Source organism: Aptenodytes forsteri, unplaced genomic scaffold (assembly GCF_000699145.1).
Source record: "Aptenodytes forsteri isolate BGI_AS27 unplaced genomic scaffold, ASM69914v1 Scaffold8, whole genome shotgun sequence".
Classification (NCBI taxonomy): domain Eukaryota; kingdom Metazoa; phylum Chordata; class Aves; order Sphenisciformes; family Spheniscidae; genus Aptenodytes; species Aptenodytes forsteri.
In genome coordinates this window covers 3,249,363-3,273,497 of record NW_008796218.1, presented here as the reverse complement: position 1 = coordinate 3,273,497, position 24,135 = coordinate 3,249,363, and the positions used below count along the sequence as shown (strand labels likewise).

At 36.1% G+C, this 24,135-nt stretch overlaps 1 protein-coding gene across 1 annotated transcript in view; it reads left to right on the top strand.

The window, feature by feature from the left end:
* The window catches only part of OTOG (otogelin), a 104,784-nt gene extending 83,322 nt beyond the window's left edge, over positions 1-21,462 (top strand). Inside the window, 16 exon segments of the mRNA XM_019474491.1 lie at positions 1,372-1,592; positions 2,540-2,678; positions 4,830-5,024; positions 5,890-6,102; positions 6,878-6,982; positions 7,344-7,454; positions 8,685-8,786; positions 9,246-9,344; positions 10,080-10,120; positions 11,290-11,365; positions 12,315-12,493; positions 13,284-13,388; positions 13,827-13,946; positions 15,264-15,309; positions 19,891-19,970; positions 21,262-21,462. Coding sequence (XP_019330036.1) covers positions 1,372-1,592; positions 2,540-2,678; positions 4,830-5,024; positions 5,890-6,102; positions 6,878-6,982; positions 7,344-7,454; positions 8,685-8,786; positions 9,246-9,344; positions 10,080-10,120; positions 11,290-11,365; positions 12,315-12,493; positions 13,284-13,388; positions 13,827-13,946; positions 15,264-15,309; positions 19,891-19,970; positions 21,262-21,462 — 2,033 coding nt within the window.
* Positions 21,463-24,135: the final 2,673 nt, after the last annotated feature.

The following is a 24,135-nucleotide window of genomic DNA, read 5'->3' as shown; positions in this document are numbered from 1 at the left end:
CAGTGGAAGGATCAGGCAAACATGGCAACTGGTGAAGAGCTGGTGTGGGAGATGAGGGATGTGGGAAGGGAACATGGACGTCTCTATAGCAAAACTGGTGAAAGAGAGTGCAAGCATGTCAGTTTTAGCTGCAACCAGCTCCCGCCAAGCTAAATGTGAAGCCTTAGTTTTGCTGTGTTAAGTCTCCTTGTCAATGTGTAAGAGAAGTGGTGGAAAAAGATATCCCAGACATTACAGCAATCCTTTGAAGTTTCTCAGAACCATCAAGTACTTCGTATTTGTGTTGCATAGACTCACAACCTCAAAAAGTTCAACTAGAAACATTTTTGGTCGAATGATGGTTACAGTTTCAAAAGCTGTTTTACTCTCTGAATGCCTATTGCTGTATCACTGATTGTCAATGGCTTGCTCATGTTATCAAGAATTGGTGAAAAATGGTAAAACAGACCAGTTCTCTAGAAAGGGTTAAATCCACAAATAGTTTTTGAACTGATAAAGATTTAGAATTGCCATGCAAGTTTGTGGAGACATCAGAAGTCTGATACAAAAGTCTCAGAAATTGCAATTAGAAAGAAAGAATGGGGACTGATTCATCATTCTGCTTTTTTATACCTGCTGGCTCTTAAAGGACCTTCCAGAGGAGACTACTGTAATACTTGGATGTTCTGTGCTGACCAAAGTCACTCTCCATGTGTTACATTGCTTCATTTGCTCCGAAGTGTTTCAAAATTGCCAACTACCTTAGTTTAAACAGAAAAAAAATGTGATGCTGCCTTCTGAGAAGTGAATACAGAAAAGTTTGATTCCCCCCCGCCCCCGCTGAGGGGTAATATAAGCATACCTGGAAGTGCCAAAACTGCACTTTTATGGTAGCTCTTAAGTCAATAGATGCTTAAGACTGCTCAGAAGCATAAGTAGAATAGTACAGTATTTCTGAAGTACAGTATCAGATAAGTATCTTGGCATTTTATGGGAGTTCCCTTTTCTGATAACATTTACAGTTTTCATTTGTTGATATACATGGAAGTGCTTTGTAACCTTTTTTTAAAATACTTTTTTGTTTAGTGCTTGTGCAGTTGAGGTGAAGCTTGTGTGCCATAGCTGGGCTCTCTGAACAGCTCTTTGATATGCAATAGATTCCCTTTCACCCATCTTAATTCATAGATGCATCTTTACTTTTGCTTTGCTTAACTTGTCTGAATTTTTTGTTTTGATCCTACCAGAGACTTTCCACACCTGTTGTGGGTTGTGATACTGTCATGTTGTATAAGTTTTTTAAAAGCTATATACTTGTTTGAATATGCCACTTCAAACATACTTCAGAATGACCTGTGCGGTGTTAACCTGCTTTTTTCTTCTGGTAATACACAGGTTTTTGTGATAGAAGCTTGGAAAATGACCTGACGCTACCCAATAGGACAGTTTTAAGCAAAAGTGATGCTCCATCGACTTTTATAGACAGCTGGCAAGTGCCAGACACGTTAAAGTATGTTGGAGAAGACAGACATCAGGAAACTAATTGCTCAGTCATGGACTGCTCAGAGTGCTTAAGACTGGTGTTGAACCAGACCTTCAGCAGCTGTCATCCTTATGTATGTTAACTATTTCGGAAGCTTACATTTTGAGAACGATGCGGTTCTGATATAATTTTGTATACTTGATAATTTCATTAATGTGAAACTACATGTAACCATGTCTGTGGAATGAGATAGATACTTTTTTGTATATAGAGTTGTAAGGTAAAAATAATTGAAGAGTGTGCCAGCTTGATAGGAGAGTTGCAATAAGCAACTAACGCTTTCAGAATTCATAATATATGTCTGTTAGTTTTGACGATTCCATCTCATTTATAAATTAGTCCAGCTAATTGTTTCCATCTCATTTATAAATTAGTCCCAGCTAATTCAACTATATCAATATGATGTAGAGCAAAGTAAAATAAAATAGTTTTAGGATTTAATTAATCCTTAAGTGTTCAGTAATTTAAGAAGTTCAAAATTGCAATAGGTAATCTGAGAGCCTGCATTCTCAAAGGCTCTAGAGACAAGGAGTTCCAGCTTAGAGAGATGAGAGGGTAGAACAGACCATTTAAAGCAAACCTAAAGCAAATAACAAACTCAAATTGTGCAAATAAAGTATGTATTTGTGCTCATATGAGTACATTTACCATTTCACCTTTGTATATTGTTGAGTTTGAGGCCAAAAATAGACAAAAACCTAGAGGTAAGGGAGAACAAGGAACAATGAGTAATTATGCCTTTTATTGGAAAAACTGTATTAGCTCTTGCCTTGGCACTTATAAGAGATGAAACCGAGGAATCTTAAGGATGTCTTATATTTTTTCAACATTCAGGAAGCCTTACTTTTAAATACTAGTAGAGTCTTTTTGTACACCAATGAAGGCTGGTGGCCTCTTGCTTACTGTAAACCAAGAACTTTTGGCTTCATTGTTTGTAGCCGATATTTAAAAAGGTCAATCTATTTCCTACCTAGCAGGGTCTCTATGAAGGTGCAATATTTTTTATTTTTTCTTTATTAGGTTCCACCTGAGCTATTCTGTAATATATGGGTTCAAGACACTGAGTACATTCAAAATCCATGTATTTCGCTAGCTGCCTATGTGGCAATGTGCAACAAATTTAATATTTGTATAGAATGGAGAAGCTCTGATTACTGCCGTAGGTATTCTGCATGTATGTGTACCTCTAGTGTTCACAGAGACAAAATTTGTCTAATATAAGTGTTACTGTAAGTTGAAAATACCAATGCTCCTTGAGTCCTCACGTACTTTAGAAGTCATTATTGAGATAATAAATTCAGCATTTTTTAATGATATAATTCAAAGCAGTGTGCAAAAGGAATCAGGATCATTATAGCCATTTCACAGTTAGGAAAGGTAAGCTAAAGAACCTTGCTCAGAAGTCTACCTCTGGCTTATAATGTAGTTGACTGTAGAAGTCAAATCTCACTTGCAATGTAGTGTTAATTTCTCTTAGCCACTTTCCACTGATAAAACCAAAACACAACAGAATTGGTTGTGGAAAGGAGGAAGCCACAGAAAGTTCTGTAGTACTTGGAATTGGCGATATCTGCTTGATGCTGCTCCAGAAAGCTGTGTCTTTGGAGGAAGGATTAGAGAAATGAAACACCTTTGAGATTAGATGGAAAGTAAGGAGTAAAACCTGAGAGCTAGAGTATCCTGGCAGAAGACATCTCCCATAGCAACATACTAAAATGTAAGGCCAAATGAGATCTGTAGTTGTCAGTAAATAGAAAATTTGGATTACAGCATCTCTTTATGCTGTCAATGATCGCCTAGGAAAAGCCCTATGCAGTGATAACGTAAGGAGGTCTGTGGTTTCAGTGCTTGAAAAGGGAAAGACTTATTGATGAAGCATGATCCCCAAAAATAGGAGGACTCGCTGTACATAGAAATCATAAATAATGTCTTTTTTAAAGTTATTTAAGGTGGGTACATGTGTACAGGCTTCATGAAGGCATGTCGTAATGCCCTGCAAATAATAGTCTTGGAGTTTAAAGCTTAAAAACAGTCAGTTTAAAAAAAAAATTCTTCAGTTTGTATGGATTTTACTAGCAAATAACTGTTTGAAAAGAGATCTTACAAAATATGTCTGTAAATATAGTTATGTATTCCATCCATCGTGAAGGGACACAGCACTCTCTTATTTTTATACCACAGTGACCTCTGGTGGTGCGTGCCTAGCAAGGAAGAACCATGAAGTCACATCTGGATTTTGTGGTCTCTAAGTGTTGATATGCTGTAGACTGATTTTTAAAAGCCTGAGTTCTTCTATTTACAGGGCTCTAATAGATATTTCCTGTGGGGCATTATGGCCATTTTTAGTAGTGAGGAGCTGAATAAAATTAACCTCCTCTCCCAGTTAATCTTCAAAGTCTAAACCGGAACCTTCTTCATTTTTGAGCAGACAGTCCCTTTGTGAACTGGACTTTGTCTCATTACCATGATTCCAGATAGTGTTGCTGTATGATTTAGGTATCATTACATGATGAAGATCATATATTTTAGTAGTTCACAGAACCACACTGTTGGCATTTGTAGTCATTCTCTGTTTGCCATATTTATGCAGCTTTAATCACTGTTTTGAACCAATGAAAGATCATGTTAAGTTTTCAACAGCAAAAGTTAAATCAAAATGAGATGCTTTTTTGGTCTATTCCTGCATGCATGCATAACATGCCAATGAATTTACGTTAGTAGTATAAAGAATGGTAAATTTAACTGTGTTCATTGACTTGAAAATAACACACACATACAAGAGAGTAATTAATGTGGATATCTATTAAATATAGTAATAGTAATAAATATAGTTCATCCCATTCTTTATTATTCCACATAAAACAATGGTGAATTTGCCTTAACAAATATATTTTCATAATTGACAAAGCTTCACCCTTTAGTAATCACTGCATTTTCTTTACCCACTGCAAAGTATTCAGAATGATTCAGAACACTATATTATTAATCTGTGTAGTATTTGCAGATGTTTTTGAAGTTTAAACTCCTTTGTGTCAACACTGTTGTATGGTTTGATATCTCTACTGCCAAAATGCAAACCGAAGCCTGATGAAAATGTTACTACAAGAAGAAAAGTGAAAATGCTCGCAACTTCCTTTTGTTTGAATTTGTCATGTAGAAGGTAACTGGTCTGTATCGATGTTTTAGGTTGGTAGATCCTACTGAGTTGGCAAGGACAGGAACTTGACAAGACGACAATAATGTCTTCTCTTAGGTACTGCCTCATACGATTACAGCTTCAGAATGAGCGATTTGTTTATTTCCGTCCTAGCCTTCCCCTGCTCTGAAAACTTCTCCTATCAGGCTTGTATAGCTGCCTGTGAGGTTGCAGACAGTTGTCAGAATAATGAGGTTGCTTCTCTGGACTCAGACTCCTGCTCAGTGTTGACAGAGGGCTGCGTCTGTGCTGGAGGGACCATCCTTCACCGAACTTACACTGCTGTGTGTATTCCTGAAGAAAAATGTGGTATGTTTGGATGTGATTTTCTTCTTTATTATCTGCAAGTTGTTGGTAAGGTACTTCATTAGTAATAAGTCAAGTTCTGGCCTGATGTTTTGTGGGTTCTGCATATGTCATTCAGTTGAGGACTCCAGGTATTCAGTAAACATTAACTGTACAGGTGAGCAAGCAGGGAATGTCCTTGTGACATACAGTTTTGCTCACCTTCTCTCAGCTGGAGGATGCTCTTCAAAATGGAAGTTTTTGCTTATGTTTATGCATTCTAGTATTCTAACTATGTTAGTCTTGGCCTCCTTTTCACCTAGCCCTTTGCCAAAGGGTCCAACCTATTGATACTAAATGGCATTCAAAAGACATGCAGCAACGGTTAGTTACACATTTTGAATAATACATGCATATGTCCTATGTTCTTTCTGCCAGCATTGATATTTATTTTCATTACAATTCTGCCTGAGCACACCAAGTTGTGGACCAATGCTTAACACTGCAGTTTATTATAAATCAGATTACATAAAGCACTGTAAATCAATAATTTTGCTATGTGTGAAATAAAAAAGTAACTTCTTTTCAGATCACTGCTTTAGAAACAAAGGATTAGATTAAGATTTTAAGTGACTAGCCTTGCAGTGGAGATGCAAAACCAAGTGGAGGCCTTCATCCTCTGGAGGGTATTGAGTGTCTTGCTTTCCCATACAAACTCAGTCTCAGACTGTGTCCTTTTTCACTTTTTTGTGTGGTGATGGGGATAGGTGATGCCTTTAAAACTCTGAGATTTTTATACTTGATAGTTCCGCACCCGCTGTGGAAGAAAATGGTGGTCAAAATTTGAAGTAAAAAGGAATTGCTTCTGTTTTCTGTTGTCCTGATCTAGCTTGTACAGACAGCTCAGGAGCACCTCATGCAGTAGGTGAGATCTGGAAAACTTCTTTGAGCGGATGCTGTATGCAAAAATGTGTTGACAGTGAGACCATTATTTCAGTGGAGCACAACTGTTCAGATATCCACAATTTAGACTGTCAGCGATTTGCAGAAGTGGCCTTGCTTGTTCCTGGTGATCAGACATGTTGTCCTCAGAAGATCTGTAGTAAGTATTCCTTAATGATTATGAATACTGCCCACTGGAATATGAAGATATCCTTTCTCTGTGGTTTGTTTTCCTGTTACACATCCTACTTTTGAAGTGAATGGAAATTACTTCGGTTTGAATTTACAGATTATTTAGAAAACTGTAGAAACTTTGTACTATTTGGCTCAATATCCAGTAGGTTTTGGGGGAGGGAAAGGGGGAGGGGACAAGGGTTATAAGGACTGAAATAGCTCTGTGTGTGTTTGGATGTGAATTGTGTTTCTCCCAGCTGTACAGGCTACTGATTTATTTTTCATGTCCAAATACAAATATGTGATATAACTAATTACTAGAAAAAAAGATCAGATGAATGTTTATGTTTATTTACAAAGTGAGCAGTAAAAACAAGATATAAAAGCTTTTTTTTTAATCCTTATTTAGCTTAGAAAGTCCATCTTCAAAACGAGATTTAAAGCAGTTTTCATGTTTTGACCACCTGGGATAATGTTGCAGTGAGTTTTTTCCACAGGATTTTTTTTTTTTTTTTTTAAATTCTTACAAGGACTCAGCTGTAGTTTAACTTTGCCTCCATGGACAGTGTTGCAAATGCCGGATGCTTCTGAATATTGCCTCAGGGTTTTTTGCTAGTTTGTTGTGGTTTTCATATGCATGTTGTTATTTGGATATTTGGGGTATCAAACTGCAAATACTGCTTGCCACTGCTCTACTCGACTTATAAATGTTTAAGATAGTTTAGAAGGGTTTTTTTTTTTTCTTTCCCTTTATTTAACAGTTTGTAATCAGAGCCTCTGTGAACCCCTAATCCCTGAGTGTAATGGCTTGGAAAAGTTGGTCACTTACTACAGTGAAGAATCCTGTTGTCCCAGCTATGTTTGCGGTAGGTTTCTTTCGAAAAGGTAAAAAAGTTCACCCTGTAAAAGATACTCAGTAAACTAAACAGGTCAACTTAGAAGCAAAAAGGTAGGTCGTGTAGAGGACGTTGTTAGTATGGCCGTTTACAAAATTCTCTTTCATCTAAAAGCTTAGGGTTGGTCTGAGCAGATATAATGATGAAGGGCTCTTGTGTTTAACAATCAGGCGAGAATGTGTCTTTTGTTCTCTTGCGATACAAGGTAAAAGTTTTTCTAAAGTGTCTTGTAGTATTTCTCTGCTCTGCACTGCCATTTCTTAGGGATAATAGCACAAAGGAGGAATGCTATGTTTCATATAAATAAATACATCTGTTGTACTTTTTTCAGAATGTGATCCAGCAAAATGTGAACCAATGGAGCAGTTGCCAAGCTGTCAAGATGATCAAACATTAATTGCTGCTCGGGTGGAGAGTACCTGCTGCATTTCCTATATATGTGGTACAGTATCCTGGCCCGTTGAGACTATAAGTGTTTTTGCATATGCAATGATGTCTACTATTGTCTTACCAATTAAGGCTTCTTGTACTTCCTTTAGCTCTCCCAACATAGTAAGGCTTGAAAGTGGTTAAAAAAAATGGGTATTAAGTTTACAAAACATAAGAAATGGCAACAACCATCAAGAGTCACAAAACAGCTTTGTGCAACTGAGTAGTATTCTTGGGTCATGTAGAGGAGTGGTGGCGGAGTCCATGCATGAGAAAGTTGAGGGCTTTGGAGAGGCTGTCCATGTACAGTGTGTGGACTAGCTGCATGAATATTTTATCTGAAAGAAGACAGAAGTTATATATGTTCTTGCTCCCTATATCCTGTTGCATCAGCTATGGCCCATCTTATTTGATGGTAAATATCCCATATGAAAGTATTATGCAAATTTGTTCTGTTCTTTTGGGGTTTGGCCTTTAATGACTTAATAATAAAATTGCACTTTTGGCATGAGTATAGGAGTTCCGATGTTACCATACAGTTGTTTTCTGTATGATAATAATGTGATAATGAGGTCCTATTGAACTTACTCTATTTTTGCACATAGATATCTTTGAATCAAAGGCCAAGTCATCTTGATTAGCTCTTCTACGTGCAAAAATTTGAGCGTTAATAGAAAACTTGAATTACACTTCTGTTATTTATAGTAATCAGGGGGTCACTTTGATCATGTGATAGCAGTGTGCTGTGTTTGGTTCTTCTCACTGTCTGCACAGCATCCTTCTGTCTCTTTTTTGATATAATGAGTCTTTGCACTGTACACATCGAAAAGTACCTATTGTGGTTTTCATATGTGTTCAAGTGGGAGGATAACACTGGAGATCACAGGAGATGCCCTTTATTAGGGAACCAAGATCCTATAATTCAGGCAGAGGAGCATTCCTGAATACAACAGGGTGACTTGGTAGGAGAGAAAATCTAGCAAAATTTTTCATAACAGAAAGGGAGAGAAAATCCTGTTTGTTGTGATCTGACTCGCAAACAATGTATTCATTCTTTATAGCAGGGAACAAAGAAAAGGCAAGCTGCACTGAAAATTAGCCTCTTCTACAGGGACTATAAGGAAAGAATGCAGAATATCTCTGTTCTCTTTCATATGTGTCTGTGAGAAACGTATGGGCATGTTTCCTAGGCAGTAGTAAAATTTCTTCCTATGTTTTAGATTTAAATAATTGTTTTCTCCAGCATGCGGGGCTTGCTCTGATCAAATACCCAAATGTCAAGAAGGAGAAGTTCTTATTGTGGATGGCAACACTACAGAAAGGTGTTGCCCTACATACCAGTGTAGTAAGTTTGACTTGGTTTTGATATTTTAAGTAATAAAGAACATGTCAAATTTTGTAGTGTGGATGTTCAGTGCCAGAAATGGTGGATTTAGAGATACAGCTCCACTTGTGCATATAAGCAAGCTATCATCTGTAGTCTTGAACAAATAATCTTTACTTTTAAAAATTCATGTGCTTAAAGCATTATCTGAATATCTGTATCATGGAGACAAATGAGTAATTTCAGGCCCCAAATTCTGGAGATTTAAAACTGCTTTAAGTATTTGTCTAGAGTAGTTGTACTCCATGCTACTACTACCTGATGGATAACGATTAAATTTCAATCATTAGTCTTTTCACATAAGATGTTTTCTAAAGGTATTTATTATGAATAAGTCATTTACTATCTCTTGATTCATATTTCTGTTCATCAAAATATGACAACCTTGTGTTTATTGAACTTTCTTTTCCTTAATTTTAGTTTGTGAAATACATCGTTGTCCTGAATTCAAATGTATGCTAGGCATGTCTTTGGTGGAGGTATGGAGCCCAGAGAAGTGCTGCCCTTTTCGGACATGTGGTAAAATGACTGATTTTCATTTTAGTTGCTTTAGACAATAAGACCCTGGCAAGAGCTTTGGCTTCTTGTGTTTAAGTCTGGCTTAAGCCAGCTATACCATTGTGATCTGCTCATGAACAAATGATACAGAAAAGTCATCTCATGGTACAGAACTTTGTAATCTGCCTGTTTTGTTTTTCCTTGTTTTCACAAGGGTGATCACATACTGTAGAATTTGCCTGTCCAAACTCGGTGACTTATCATCTTGAAAATTTTGTAAGAGAGTAAATTACTTATGGCTTAAAAAAAAAAAAGGGGGGGCTGGATTAGGTTCACAGGTCAGGAATTTGCCAGTTTACAAAGTTTACAAAGACGGTAGTATATCATACATCTTTGTGATGCCTTAAACACAATTCTCCATTGCTTTATATTGATTGTAATGATTGTCATCACTGCAAGGAGGCTAGTGGCTAGAATGATCATCTTTTTTTTAATGTGTTCAGGTGGACTGCAGTTGATACTATGCTGTAAATTGTAATAAGTAAAGGTGGCCCTAGAAGCTGGTATTAGTTTTCAGGATGGAATAGAAATCAAACATCATTCTGGACTCCCCAGATGGGTATATTTCAAAAACTAGCAGAACTTCTTCAGTGATGATTTGTAGATCTAGAATTTCTATTCTCTCTGATGCTCTGTTTTAAGAATATAGTATATAACTTTCTAAATTTGTGTTTCTGTAATCGTATTTTGTTTTAGAATGTGCATGCGAAACGATTCCCAAACCTCAGTGCAAACTGGTATGAAATTCATCTTCTTTGTCAGTATTCTTTTATTAATTTCTTAATAAATCTATTTATCAGTATCTTACTAATAGTTTTATCAGTGAAATTGGAATGCCAATGGCATTATCTTTTTTTTTTTAATTGCTTTACAAGAAAACAGAACCATTTTTAAGAAGACAGTTAAGTTTAAATATCTTGCAGAATAAAATGGCTGTATAGCACTGATATTTCTGGAGTTTTTTATGACCATATCCTGCCCTGAAGTATTTGTAAAGTGGAACTGCTTTCATGCACCTGAGGATAAAATTTTGTTTTTAAATTGTCAGAACGAAATACTTTAGAGCATCAGTGTTTTGTTAATATTGATATGTTATAATAGTGAATATGTTAACTTATATCATGTACTCAGACCACTGACTAAGCAGAACTTTTAAACTGTATTTCATAGTGACTTGTTCTGCATTACAAAAATGCTTGTTAGCATTGCTGGGTTAGGTTCTCAGTCAGTATTGGGTATGTTTTGATTTTGCTTGTCATTATTTTATCCAGAAAATAATATTGCAATGGGAATAATTTATAAATAATTTATTAAAATTATAATTTGGAGTCCTAGGAAGGAATTGGAAATAGTACTCATTTTTTTTATAGAGGAACTTCAAAATGTTTTGTAAGTGAGGTTGTTGTTAGTACTTTCATTTCATAGATGAAGAAACTTGGGCATACGGGATCAGGACTTGCAGAAAAACAGGAGAAAAATCTTAATATGCCTATGTATAAACAATAAAAGGCAAAATTAAAAAGTACATCTGTGTTATTGTAATACTATTTATATCCATTAAGTTATTCCATGAAAGAATACACTCCACACTGCATGGAGATTTCTGTAGGAAGGCAAGCCATTGCATTTCATTGTTGGCCTGCCTTAGTCTTTTCTGTCCTAAATGTCTGCTGTACTGACACCAACAGGCATTCCTGTTTGTCAGGTGTAAAAAAAAATCCCATTTGGTTATCATTACTAAATTAAATGTCCCTGTGGGTAACGAAAGTGGATTCAGAATAGGTTTCTAGGGGCAAGAGATACTGCTACTCAAATCCTGAAGGAAAGGTATTTAAAATAAAAAGATCATACAGCTAAGAAAACACTGTCATTTCACTTATCGTTTTTTCTGCTTTTATACACTTAGGGGCAGAAACTTCAGATAGATGAACAGTTTCAGAACAGTACAGAAAATATCTGTAACTGTGTTAAGTATAAATGTGGTAAGTCAGAAAATAACTTAATTCAAAGAAATACCCTTTCAAGTGCTAAGGTAAATTAGGAATTCTAAATCGGATGTTCACTTTGAACATGGTACTGAGGAGGAAAGAATTGACTGACATAATTCACAAATAGTGTAAGAAAAGGCAAGAAAATAGGACCCCTCACTAAATATTTGGTTGATTATCGCCTGTCCTTGTATTATATTAGTTCCTGCAGCAGGAGGTCTGTGCAGGGAAATAGCAGACAGAGTTTTGGGAAAGTTGGGTGGTGTTGACTAAGCAGCCTGCATATTGTTGAGCTGGAGTAAGGACTCCAGCAAGAGACTAAAACACACACTCAATGTCCATATAAAGAAAAGTCCCACTAACCCATTATGGGACTACGCAGGAGCTGGTAGACATGCTTATGTGCTTTACAAGATCAAGGATAGCATTCAGCACCATGCAAATTCATCTTAGAGCATGCCCAATAGCATCTGAGAAAACTCAGGAAAAAATAATTCCTGTGGGGCACCCAGTTGACCAATAGAGTTGGGACTGTCCTTGCCTAGATTTCTACAACAAAGATGTATACTTCTGTAATTATCCTCTGTGCCTTCAGTAATCAGTGACGAGAAATAAACATTTCTCAAGTACATTTCTTATCCTGAAGTAGACTTATAAAACAAATCAGTTGAAGAAGCCTGCACTGTCATTTTGGTGGTGCAGCTAACAGAATATTATATATTTATTAGATTTCATGCATGGTTATATTTGAAATAATTTGGCGATTGTAGTGAAGCATTAGACTACTATTAACAGGTTATATTTGAAAATCTGACCCGTAATTCTTAAAGAGATAGAGTAGCTTTTTTCCATTCCTGTTTTACTGTTTGAAACATTTTTAACAGAGTTTTGATACCAAGCTGATTGTCCTGAGCATGCTGTTTATTTTTGTGTTTTCTTGTAGTGAGAGACAAAGTTTGCCTGAGTAATGAGAGAGGTGTGCTGCTTCCTGGACAGACGATCGTGGAACACAGTGCAGATGGCATTTGCCATATTTCTTATTGTACAAATGTGATTGATCCCTCCACTAAATACTACCGAATAAACACATCTTCAATAGACTGTGCTGTCAAGTGCAAAGCTGTAAGAAATTCAGAATTTTAGACATGTATATTGTGACCGGTGGTCTTAATTACATTTCGTTGGGTTTTGTTGAGTAGATTACAGTCATAGGAACAAGATGGAGAGAGTAACTATGAGATCTCCCTCTAATGATGTTGCTACCACACTTCTGATAGAAGTTTATAAAAGTCTCACTCCCTTCACTGTTTTCTCCCCCATGTAAATCTTATACGAACTAATGTATATAGCATACTGCCACCTTGCATCCCTGTAAAACTTAAGCTGCATTATGCGCAAACTGGTACAAATTCCTGGCAGAGATTAGCTTAATAAGAATTGGGAAGAGAATAATTATAAATAGAAGAATAATTCTAAATGTGGTGAAAGCAGCTTTATAAAATAAGCAAATATACCATGTCTTGTCTTTTTACAAAATATGATACGTTACCACGGGAATATTATATAGATTACTTTTTCTAATTATGTACTTACTTGATGTCTAATGTGTAAAAAGTCAAAATTTCAGCGGTGCTTAAAGTAAGCTGTCAGACTTACATTTGAAAATGGTAGAAAGACCAGTTCATTCTCTCAGAGTTGGAACTTCTCCCCATTTACTTCGATTAAGATCAAAGGTATTTTATAAAAGCTTCATGAATGTACAGTGTGTACAAATGTAAGCTATGCGGTTTTGAAAGTTATTTCAAAACCATCCCTAAAATCAGATACCTGAAAAAAATCTGCCCTTTACAGTAGTAAAATGTTGAGCTGCAAGATGATTTTATACAAGGAATAATCTATTTGATTTTGGCAGAACCAAGTCTATCAGCCTCCAAAAGATTTAACAACTTGCTGTGGTAGCTGTAAGAACTTGTCTTGTCTCCACACTTTCCGCAATGGCACAGTTTCCAATTTTAAGGTAAGTTTATACATGTCTTATTCCCTCAAAATATTTAGAAGTAAACAAAAAAATTGAGATACTGTACACACTCTGCCATATAAAATGTACAAAGAAGAGCTTTATTTGGCCAAATACTAGGAATAATTTTGCATGTACACAACATTAATTTCTTGGAGAACCAATCATATAGCTGTCTACAAAGATTAAGGGATTTTGATAATATCAGATAATTATCATCAACTTGACTATTTTAGAACATGCTTAACATTATATATTTAGTGGACTTTTAAATTCTGTACTTAAACAGAACTTCAACATGCATCTAAATTATATTTTGCTATAAGTGTTACTTTTGATTCAGACAAAATCACATTCAATGGAACTGTATAATAAATACTTATAATACTGGTTTTGCTGAGTTGCTAAGTAAAGATTTTGTTTTACAATTTTTAACAGCCTGGTACTGTTTGGATTTCAAACTGCATCAGGTACGAATGCACTTACACAGCAATAGGACCAGTTCTGGTTTCCTCTTCAGTGGGCTGCCCACCCTTTAATGAAACTGAATGTGTGAAGGTCAGTGTTCAATACATTGTTTGTATTCCAGCTATGATTTATGTTTGTATGAAAAGATTAACACTGACAAAAGACGTTTTTACCTCAAGAAGGGAGAAAATTGTAAATTCTTGCAATGCCTGCATTTTTGCCCAGACATTTGAAGGTGAAAAGCTCTAGCTATACACATATAGTGTGCCACCAGACTGCCCAGTTACACAGCTGGAGAGAACTCTTCTTCTTTTCAGATTTTTTTTTTTTTCATAGAGGCTTATAGTATCAAACTAGTCCTCATACAGCTGTCTGAACTTGGATGCTTTTCTGGGTCAGACTTCTCCTTTCTAACTGATTTTCTGCATATAGCAATTTGATTCATCACAGTGGCCAAAAACATTGAAGAGAAGGAAGGATTTTCTGAATATCAGGAAAATCTTTTCTACAGTGAGACATAAGGTTTTGTGGACTAGTTTTGCAGGAGAAGCAAAAGCTCTATTTGAATTTGTAAAATGAGATTAGACTAAGTGCCAGGAAATGTATGCAGGGAGCAATCTCGTATTGCTCTCTGTAATTCTACATTTACATGTGGCTGGGAGGATACTTTCCTTAATGAATGGTGGTACACAAGCAGGGAACAGTCCTAAAGGAACTAGGTGGCTGTAGTTCTTCCTGGCAGATAACAGTGGATTGGTTCTTCAGAGAGAGTCTCAGTTATACAGCTGGAGAAAGGCCTTTGGCTGTTCTAGGCAAACTAAAAGTTAAGCAGAGAGATAGATCATTATGGCTTGAGATACTGAGGTGGACATCAAAAATTGAACTCTCCTTCAGTGTAATCCTGAGAGAGCTTTTTAAAAAGCTGCACCTATTCTTCCCACAGTACTCTGGAGAGTGCTTCATGCTACAGCACTGAAGACAGCCATGATGCTCTCCACTATGGGGAGTGGGTGGTTTCTCATTTAGATGAGATTTCTTCCTGCTTTGAATTCAGAATCAGCTTTTTGTGTTTGTCAATATGGCCTCTACAAGAAATCAGGGGTTTACTCTTAAGTAACATGTGATGGAGTAAGACTTAATACAGTCTTATGTCCCTCTCCAAATGTGGCATTTTGATAGCTGGTGATGTATAGTGGCATTCAGTGACAACCACTTAATACTCACTTGTGTTAAAACAGTCAAGTTGCATCATTTACAGCCAAACCTTCATCCATTCACCGGAGTGCTGCATTTGCCTGAATAACATTTCAGAGCTTTATCTGGAAGATATTTCTAATAATGCAGATATATGGGAATGAATATTTGAAACAAATCAAATTTTTTTCCTCTTTATTCTCTCTTGGTCAGGTTGGAGGCTATGTTGTACCATTCTTAGAAGGATGCTGCAAAACATGTAAGTGATTAATGACGCTTCCTGCCTCACAAGTCTGTCTGATTTGTTGTTACCTTAGAAATAAGGTTGATTCTTTCCTGCATGAAAGCTTGATTCACTGATCTCAAAGGCCGTGCTTTTCCCAGTTTTACTCATGTCAATACCAGTGAAACTGGTGGAGTTAAATCAGAAGAAAGTAGTTTAACATTGAAGGGTTTACTCCACTGATAGTGATTGTGACTGGCCTAAAATTGCTACCTTGAGTATTTTGTAGTTCTCATGTAAAACTCCTCAAAATACTAGTTACTGCATTTAGTATAATAAAAGGTACTGTGTTTTGGAAGGCACCTTAAAACATGCTTCATCTACATTCATATCTTCATATTTGCAAAAATGAAGGTTGATCTATGCAGTTTGTAAGTTAATGCTGTAAATAATTAACTGATTGTAATACAGTCTTAGATTCCATTAATGGACATAGTTCAGAAGCTTTCAGGCAATATCTTTCAAAAGAACTTACAATTAAAAAATCCCCCCTTACTTGATTACCAAGATATGTTTTGACATAGGTTCCAAATATGCTAATTCTTAATATAAATCAAGAGCTAAGTACATTTTTTCTTAACACACTGAAACATTTTGGCTGATTTAATGAAGAACTTAGCCTGAGGCAGACACCTAACCTGAAGAATTTAAGCTCTAATACTTGAAGTTGACAATGTTATAAGCAATTGAAAAGGAGATTTTATACTAGGCAGTATCATATTATCTTTTAAAAGGTGCGAAAATCTCACTTCATTTGTATAAGTGGGTGGAATAGTGACATAAAAGCTAAAGATAGTAGGAGATAACGTGTGGGAGAGAGCTGGAGAAAAGTGCAGGTATTTCCTGCTGGGTGGGATGGGACTTGAACAATCATGACTACCAGATATGGTACCATGTGCACAGTTACTGCGGTGGGATATATGTTGCCAACTGGGAGGTACCTTTTGGTGTTATTCATTATGTATTACATTTTGGAGTACAAAGTTTGTTGAAACTGTGGAACATTTATCTGCTTTTTTCCTGCTCCTGATCACTGTAAGGGAATGGTAATATCTCTTCATGTTTTTTCACTCTGATGGACCTGTGTTTCAAGCACTTGTCCCAGTTCTGTAGCCAATTCTCCATAGGCTCTTTTGAGAATAGATTGTCTGACATACCCTTCAATGCCTTAGCAGCCATATAAGCCAGCTTCTGAACAAACAACTTAAGACTTAAAAATCCATTAAGCTACTTTTCAGCAAGGCAGAAGATCTTGCTATGATACTTAGAGAAAGATCATAACCACACTCTTAAATAATTAATACAAAAGTAAGTTATTAATCTGGGGCATGCATCACAAAGGAAAATTAAACCCTTGAAAAATCCAGTGACTTCTGAGATGCATTTACAAGTAGATTCATACAGTTTGGATTTCACACCTGTTTATAGACAACATAGTACCTCTAGGAATCGTGTAGTTCATTCTGACCCTGAACAAATCTGGCATGGGAGCTGTTAGTCAACTGTAATTGTGTGAGATGTTTTATGGGAAGGGTTAGCAGGTTGTCATTTTTTTTTGAAGTACTTTACCGTTAGAAACCATTGGGATTTTTGCTTTCAGTTTTAAGTGGTACTTGAAAATAAAGTCCCAAGAGTTCCATCGGAACCTAGAGAGGTTTTACAAACACTGCTCAGAGGAAATTATACTATTTCTTTCTTGTAGCCCCAAAGGACAACTTAAATTTAGTCTACCAGATTGTCTTAGTTATACCAATGTAGATCAAATCCTTCCTGGTTTTGACATTAGGCTTAGCAATGCAAATAATACCTGGACATGGTCCTGAGCTGCTGGCACAGTGATCCCTGCTTGAGCAGGGAGGTAGGACCAGATGACCTCCAGAGGTCTGTTCCGACCACAACCATTCTGTGATCCTGTAATATACAGACGTTTTAAGTATAGACTTTGAATTCTTTTCTCAAATATGTCGAAATCTAGTAACTCCAAAATGTTTCATACTGATAGGGAATCCTCTGTAACATGTATTCTGTTCAATATGTAATATTCTTACCAGGTTCTTCAGTGTCAATGCTCCTCCCATTCCCTGTTAGCCCAGTCACTCCTACAGCCTATGCTAGCTGTAACACAGGTACATTTTCCTAGAAATAAGTAGGACCAACCCAAACAGCATCATTGTTGATTTCCAACAATGTACTCCCTGATAGGACCATCAGGCCTCAAGTTACCCAATTATGCCAAAAGCTGCAGTGTAGTATAACTGCTCATGGTTCAGAGTGGCTCACATTTTGGTTTGGTTTTGTTTTTCATTTTGCACTGTGTGGGCAGTGCATTGTTGTTAGCCAACAATGTACTGTTGGTAGTAAGCACTTGCGTAGTCTTTAGCTTGCTGCATGTGTAAAATTCCTGTGTTTAAAAATGTAAGCTACTTCCATTATGTTCACAGTGTTGCAGAACATAGAGACTAATGGCTTTGCTTGTTAAAGCTTATTATATAAAAAACATTTTTGCAGATGATGTATCATATAGTTTTGCTTCCAGTGGCATATACAGTAGAAGCAGGTCATTTCTTTCCTATCTGTAGTTCGGACAGTATACTGAAAATAGCAAGCCTGTGTTTACTCCATGAAAATTGGAGATTATCTTTGTTCTTTTTAATAGAGCATGATAATTTTTTTAATTGTAACATGGTATGAATGCTATTGTTTTGGCATTTATTTTGTGAAAACATCTCTCTATTTCTGTAAGAGAAATTATGTTGACTGTAATTTTGTACATCACTGAGTGATACATCCTTTGTTAAATTACACTAATGACTCTAGGAGTACTACACTGAAATTTATATTTCATATTGACATCACTTTAAATGACAAAGGTGTTATGAGTCTACCCAAAAACCAAGGAAGGATTTTTGACCATACAGACTGTGAAAAAGAATCTCATTATAACACAACACGTATAAGATGCTCACATGTTTTGTAGGGTTGTTCATGGAAAAGTATATTATATTGTAGAGCTCATTAAAAGCCACTGGACATTAAAGTACATGCATGGAAATACATTATATATTTATTTCTTTGAGATATGATGTACTTTCACTATAGCCTGGATGAAGTCATAGCCATAGCTGCACTGAATTATCCATCCTACATGCCATGTATAATGTAAAAGAAGAAAAGACATGAATAGGACTATTGACATGAGAAACATGAAATAATGGTGAGTTTTTATCTTTAAAAACAATTTATTTTTTCTTCATTTCTTAATTTACTTTTTCCCTGAGCAAATATAATTCAATGATAGTCGAGCAGTAGCCGGCCATTTCTGATTGTAGATTTTTATTTGCTTCCAAGAAGATTCATTGCTGACCTTTCTTTCATATTCTAGAAACCTCTGCTTTGTCTAGAAATAGCAGCAGGCTTATATGTTTAAAAAAAAAAAGCATAACACAAAAAATGTTTCTCTTTGAGAAGCAGTATTACCTGGTTTGACAGTGATCAGAGCAGGGAACTGGACATTGCACATCAAGATGTAATAAAGCTCTGTCACAGTTCAGTATTGGGCATTGGTCAAACCGATGCATCTTTCATTGCCCTTGCTTTTCTGGAGCTAACAGTATTCACCTTTTGTCAACATCTTTGGATTTCTTGGCTGAAAGAAAAAGCAGCTCTGTAAGTGGAGAGTCACGTGGGACTGCATCATGGGGTGTAAAATCTGCTGTGAAACTGTGGAAGCTGTTATAATGGAATGGACTATTCATTTCTCTTACAGATCTGCAATGTGATGTGGTTTCGTCAGCATAGAGAGGATCATCATAAGAAGATACTGTGCTTTCTGATCTCTAACAACTGAACTTTATACTGAACTTCTTTGCTTTTCTTCATATATTCAGGATTCCCTTCTTAAATTAAGTTTAACTCTTCTTATTTCATTTCATGATTTCTTTTTGTCTTTTTTATTTCATCCATATACTTTGTACATACTTCTGTGAGAAAAATTGTGGAAATAATGCTAATGAAAATGTAAATAAAAAATTTAATTTGTTCACTGGTGGTGTTCTTATTTAATAAAAAACATACAGAAATGTAAAGCCCGCTGAAGCCCTATTTTTCATCAGATTCTGCTGTTAAGTGTTCATTTTAAACTTCGTTTACACCACTGGAATGCAATTGCTGCCATTAAAGTTTTTTACAGCTATTTCATAGAAAATGCATTTTATGCATTATTAACAAGCCTTGTCACAGGAGTGGCTGATCAATTTTACCAAATTTTTTGAAAGACAGTGGACTTACTCTTAAAAGGCTTCTGAGTGAAGAATGAACCTTTTATAACTGTTGTTAGAGATATAAGGAGACAGATAGTTTAATGCATGGAATAGAATAATTTTAAAAGCGATACAATGTATAGCTAATGTCACTTTGCCAAAGTTTTGTATGTGCAGTGATGTATTGGGTATTTTCTTCTTTGTGTCTCTTGACCCCATAAAACATTCAGGAATGTTCTTGTCTCTGAGATGTTTAAAATTTTGAGCTGATATTTTTCAATCAATGCCCATTTTGCAGGTAAGGAAGATGGAAAATTCTGTAAAAAGGTGACTGTTAGGATGACGATCCGCAAGAATGACTGCAGGAGTAACACACCAGTAAGTACATAACTATCACGATTTTTTTTTTAATAGAAGGGAAAAAATATGAGAAATTAAAAAAAGGAAGAAAGGGAACACAAATTCCACAAAGCTATTCACTGCATATCTCTCTCGCAGACAGAGGTTTCTGTGTTTCGTAGAGCTGTTTTAATGTTTCCCTACATTCTCAGCAATCATCTTCTCAAATAATAAGAAAAAGGGGGATGTGACTTGTGCTTTTGTAAGTATTTAGGCGCATGTTGATTTAGTGCAAATCCAATGTCTCAGTTCACCCTATAATGCAATTATTATATGCAAATTAACTTTGATATAACTGAGTCTTGCCAGTGATCTACAGCCGTTTTAACTGTAGTATATGTGTTTAATTTTCCATCTGTCTAGGGAAAGTATTTAAATGCCAACTTCATGAAGAAAGGAAGCTTGGGTCCTGAAGGGTTTTTTTAGACAGCAGCATGAGCATACTGTGAAATGTGTAGGAAGAATGAGGCACTATCCGTGTGTCTACTGAAGGATTTACTGTAGGAGGACACCAACAATGTCCTGCTGGGCAGTAAGGCAGTGTGAGCAGCAGCAAGGGTGCAGACAGGCGTCTCATGTGAGATGTGGAAGAGCGCCTGGAAAAGCTGTAATAAAAGAGTACAGGGAAACAGCTGTAACCTCTAAAATGGCTCTGAGAGTATGTTTTGTAGAGTAAACTGTTGAGCAGCCAGGAAATTTAGTCTCAGTGTCTCATCGAACAGAAATGCAAATCCTGACTGTTAAACTTGAAAAAATTATCAGTTTATATGACTGTTTCTGTTACAGTCTGTATTACAGTTTTGATACCATTAGTAATTCCCATTGGCTTTCCAAAGGACCGATTCTTTATATTCCTCCTTACTGTATAGCAACACTGCATCAGTATGTCACTGAAATTAATACTGTAGGGAGTTGTGGACAGAACATTTGGTGCTATGTTCAAGCCAAGGTTCTTATGAATACTTTAAAATTCAAAACTGAAATTGTTTCTTTGTGTCTGTTAATAGCCAAAATCTGCTGATTGGATCTGACAGGAAAGTGATCATTAATCTCAGTAAGATAAAAATTGAGACCTGTCTGGGCAATGTACTTCAGAGTTTGTTACTCAGATGTAGTGGGATTTCACAAGGGGCTAGAGGAAATACCTCCATATTTTTCATTGCTTTGCCATTGGATTTGGGCGCCTAATTTCTTTGGACTTTCTTGAGAACTCCTAACTTTATTTCCTAGCTGCTTCAATTTGCTGATTATTCTTCATGTTTTTTACCAGGTGAACATTGTTTCGTGTGATGGAAAGTGCCCGTCTGCAAGCATTTACAACTATAACATCAACACATACGCAAGATTCTGCAAATGCTGCAGGGAGCTCGGGCTGCAGAGACGAACTGTGCAATTGTATTGCACTAGTAATTCAACCTGGGTCAGCTATTCAATCCAAGAGCCTACAGATTGTTCTTGCCATTGGTCTTAAAAAAACAAAAGGAAAGAAAACAGCAAGCCCAGCTGTTCCCAGTATAAGATAATTTGAATACTTTATCTATTAAAAATACAATACCCAATGCACTGAATTTTACCAGTTTAATGCTAAAAGATATAAGAACAAAAATATTTTTGGACTCTTCTAAATTTCTGAAGAATCACTTTGCATTGTTTGTATTGTGGTTTGTTTTCATGTTCATTTCACAGGGATTGTTTTAAGGGTTCTTGTGATATGTGCCAACTTAAAAGGTGAAGTGATTTACATTAGAGACACCTCAAGAGAAAGAACACTGTCTATTTTGTTCTGGAAGGCTGGCCTGCTCTTTGTCAGGCACCCATTCCTGTTTTAAATCATTGACCGGCTTATCTGGCAGCAGTTCACTATTTTGAATGCATTGCAATTGTGCAAATACAGTCAGTGTCTATTAAGAAAAATTGTTTGGACAATATGAGAAGAATTTTCAGTTTAAATCATATTCCTATTGCAAAGTAGAGCATGTATGAGAAAGTCAATTAAAGATTTTTTTTTTTAGTCAGGGAAACATTGTCAATACTAATAACTGTATGTAATATTCCCTGGTAATAATTTCAGTTTTTCTAGTATATTTTATATTGTAGTGAAAAGCGTTATGGCAAACATGTAATGTATGGAACAGATAGACTGTTTTTAGGCTACCTAGATTAGTCATTAGTAGCTACTTTATCTTTCTGCTAAACAATATGACATAAACTGAAAATACACAGATTTAACAAATGAAAACTATTTTACATTCCTTTATATAGATATACCTTAAATGAAAACATTCAGCTTATGAAATGCACCATATTTAAACTGTTTCTTTAGGAGAATGAACTTTGTTTAACACTAATTTCAAAGATGTGAAAATTCATTAGGAAAAAGAAAACCAGGATTATGTATCCATCTAAAAGAAAAACAAAGTTGAAAATCTTTGTCACCAGTATAGTAGAATGTAACTTCTTATGGCAAGTGTTTGATACTGAAAATGTACAATTGTAAGGTTTGAAATTTCAAAAGCAATTTTGCTTATGAACTTGAACAATTAACATTTTGTTGTAATGAACTAGTATTTTTTTCTCTTCTAAGCTAATGTTGCTGTTCTATTCTTTTCCAACAAATGCCACCACGATTCAGCAAAAATTTAGTAGCTTTCATTTTGTAGATTAAAATTGTAGATAGCACATAGTGATATGCTTGAGATCCTATAATAGAAAATAGATCTCAGCATAACTTCTTAAAAAGCTGCTTGTCTGCAGTTAATCCAAAGAAAAATGTGTCGTTAAAATCAATCGTGAACATTTTTTATATTAATTTTGTATACTGTACATTTCATTCTTACAATATCTAATAAACAACAGGAAGTCTTATTTTGTTACAATTAATTTTGCTATCATTGTTAAAGCAGCTTACTATCATGTGATTCAACACACGGTGTTTACTAGTTTCTTTTTCAGCAGTGCACATGGTTAATTTTAGGGTTTGCTATTACTAATGATCTAATACTACGTCAAGGAAGACCTGGATATGTTTTTTTGAAAATATACATCTTTTTCTGATTCCATCACAGTTCACTTTCATCCTCAGAAATGCAAAGTTCAACTACGTCATTTTATTCAAAACAAAAATTGGAAAACCATTGGTCATCAAAGTATAACAACACATTTCTGACACTGTCAGGCTGTTTGTTCTGGAAAAACGGGGAAAAAGGAAGGATGAATTTCTGCACATTTCCACAGCTTTTTCCTAAACCGTCCCTCAGGATTGACTGCAATGAGTAGAATGTGTTTTGAATAAGTGTAGGCATTTTGTTATAATATAGTTGTTGTGTAGTGATGATTACTCTTCAATACTTAGGGACCAATAAGTCGTTAAGATCTCACTATAATATATGCAGTCCCTACCCATTTAGCAGGACATGTTCCTTGTTCAAAGGCATCTTCTAAATAGTGAGGAAGGACAGAGTTTGGGAGGAATTCATCCTTTGGAAAACCATGGACTGACGAGCAGGGAAAAAAGTGCTGTCTACAAGGCATTGAGCAGAGCTAAGTCCTTGAACCCAAGCGGCTAAAATTCAAGCTTTGGCATTTGCAAAAGTGAAGTTCACCCTCCCTTAGTACCAGCTGGCAGATGCCATCCTAGAGGGTAGGAATTAATAAAAAGAGCTGTTTCTTTTGCTCTCAAGCAAGATGGTATTTGCTGTGAAGTGCCAACCACCAACATGAGGGACAGAATTAGAGCAGGAATTAGGCCAGCCACCATGCTGCCCTCAGCTATGGCGTAGTCCCTCCTCTTGCCACTCGAGCTAATGGCAAAGCGCTCATTGCTTCCAGCAGCACAAGGCGGTTACTCTGAAAACCATTTGAGATCCAAACTTTCAACTCTTGGTTGAAGAGCAAGTTAATACTAGCAGTGAGAGGAGAAAGCAGACTGTAGTGTATCCAGTAACTGTAATCAAACACTGCTGCTACTTCTACTTCAGGAGTAAAATAAACATTGTGTTAAGTCCTTACTTCTGATTTTGTAAACGTTAGGCTTATGCTGAGAGAAACAAGGGGAAAGATCCAAACTGCCTATGTCTTGACAGGGGGAAGCTACTTTTATCCTTGCCTCCACGTTAAATTCCTTCATGGATGCTTAGCCTATCTG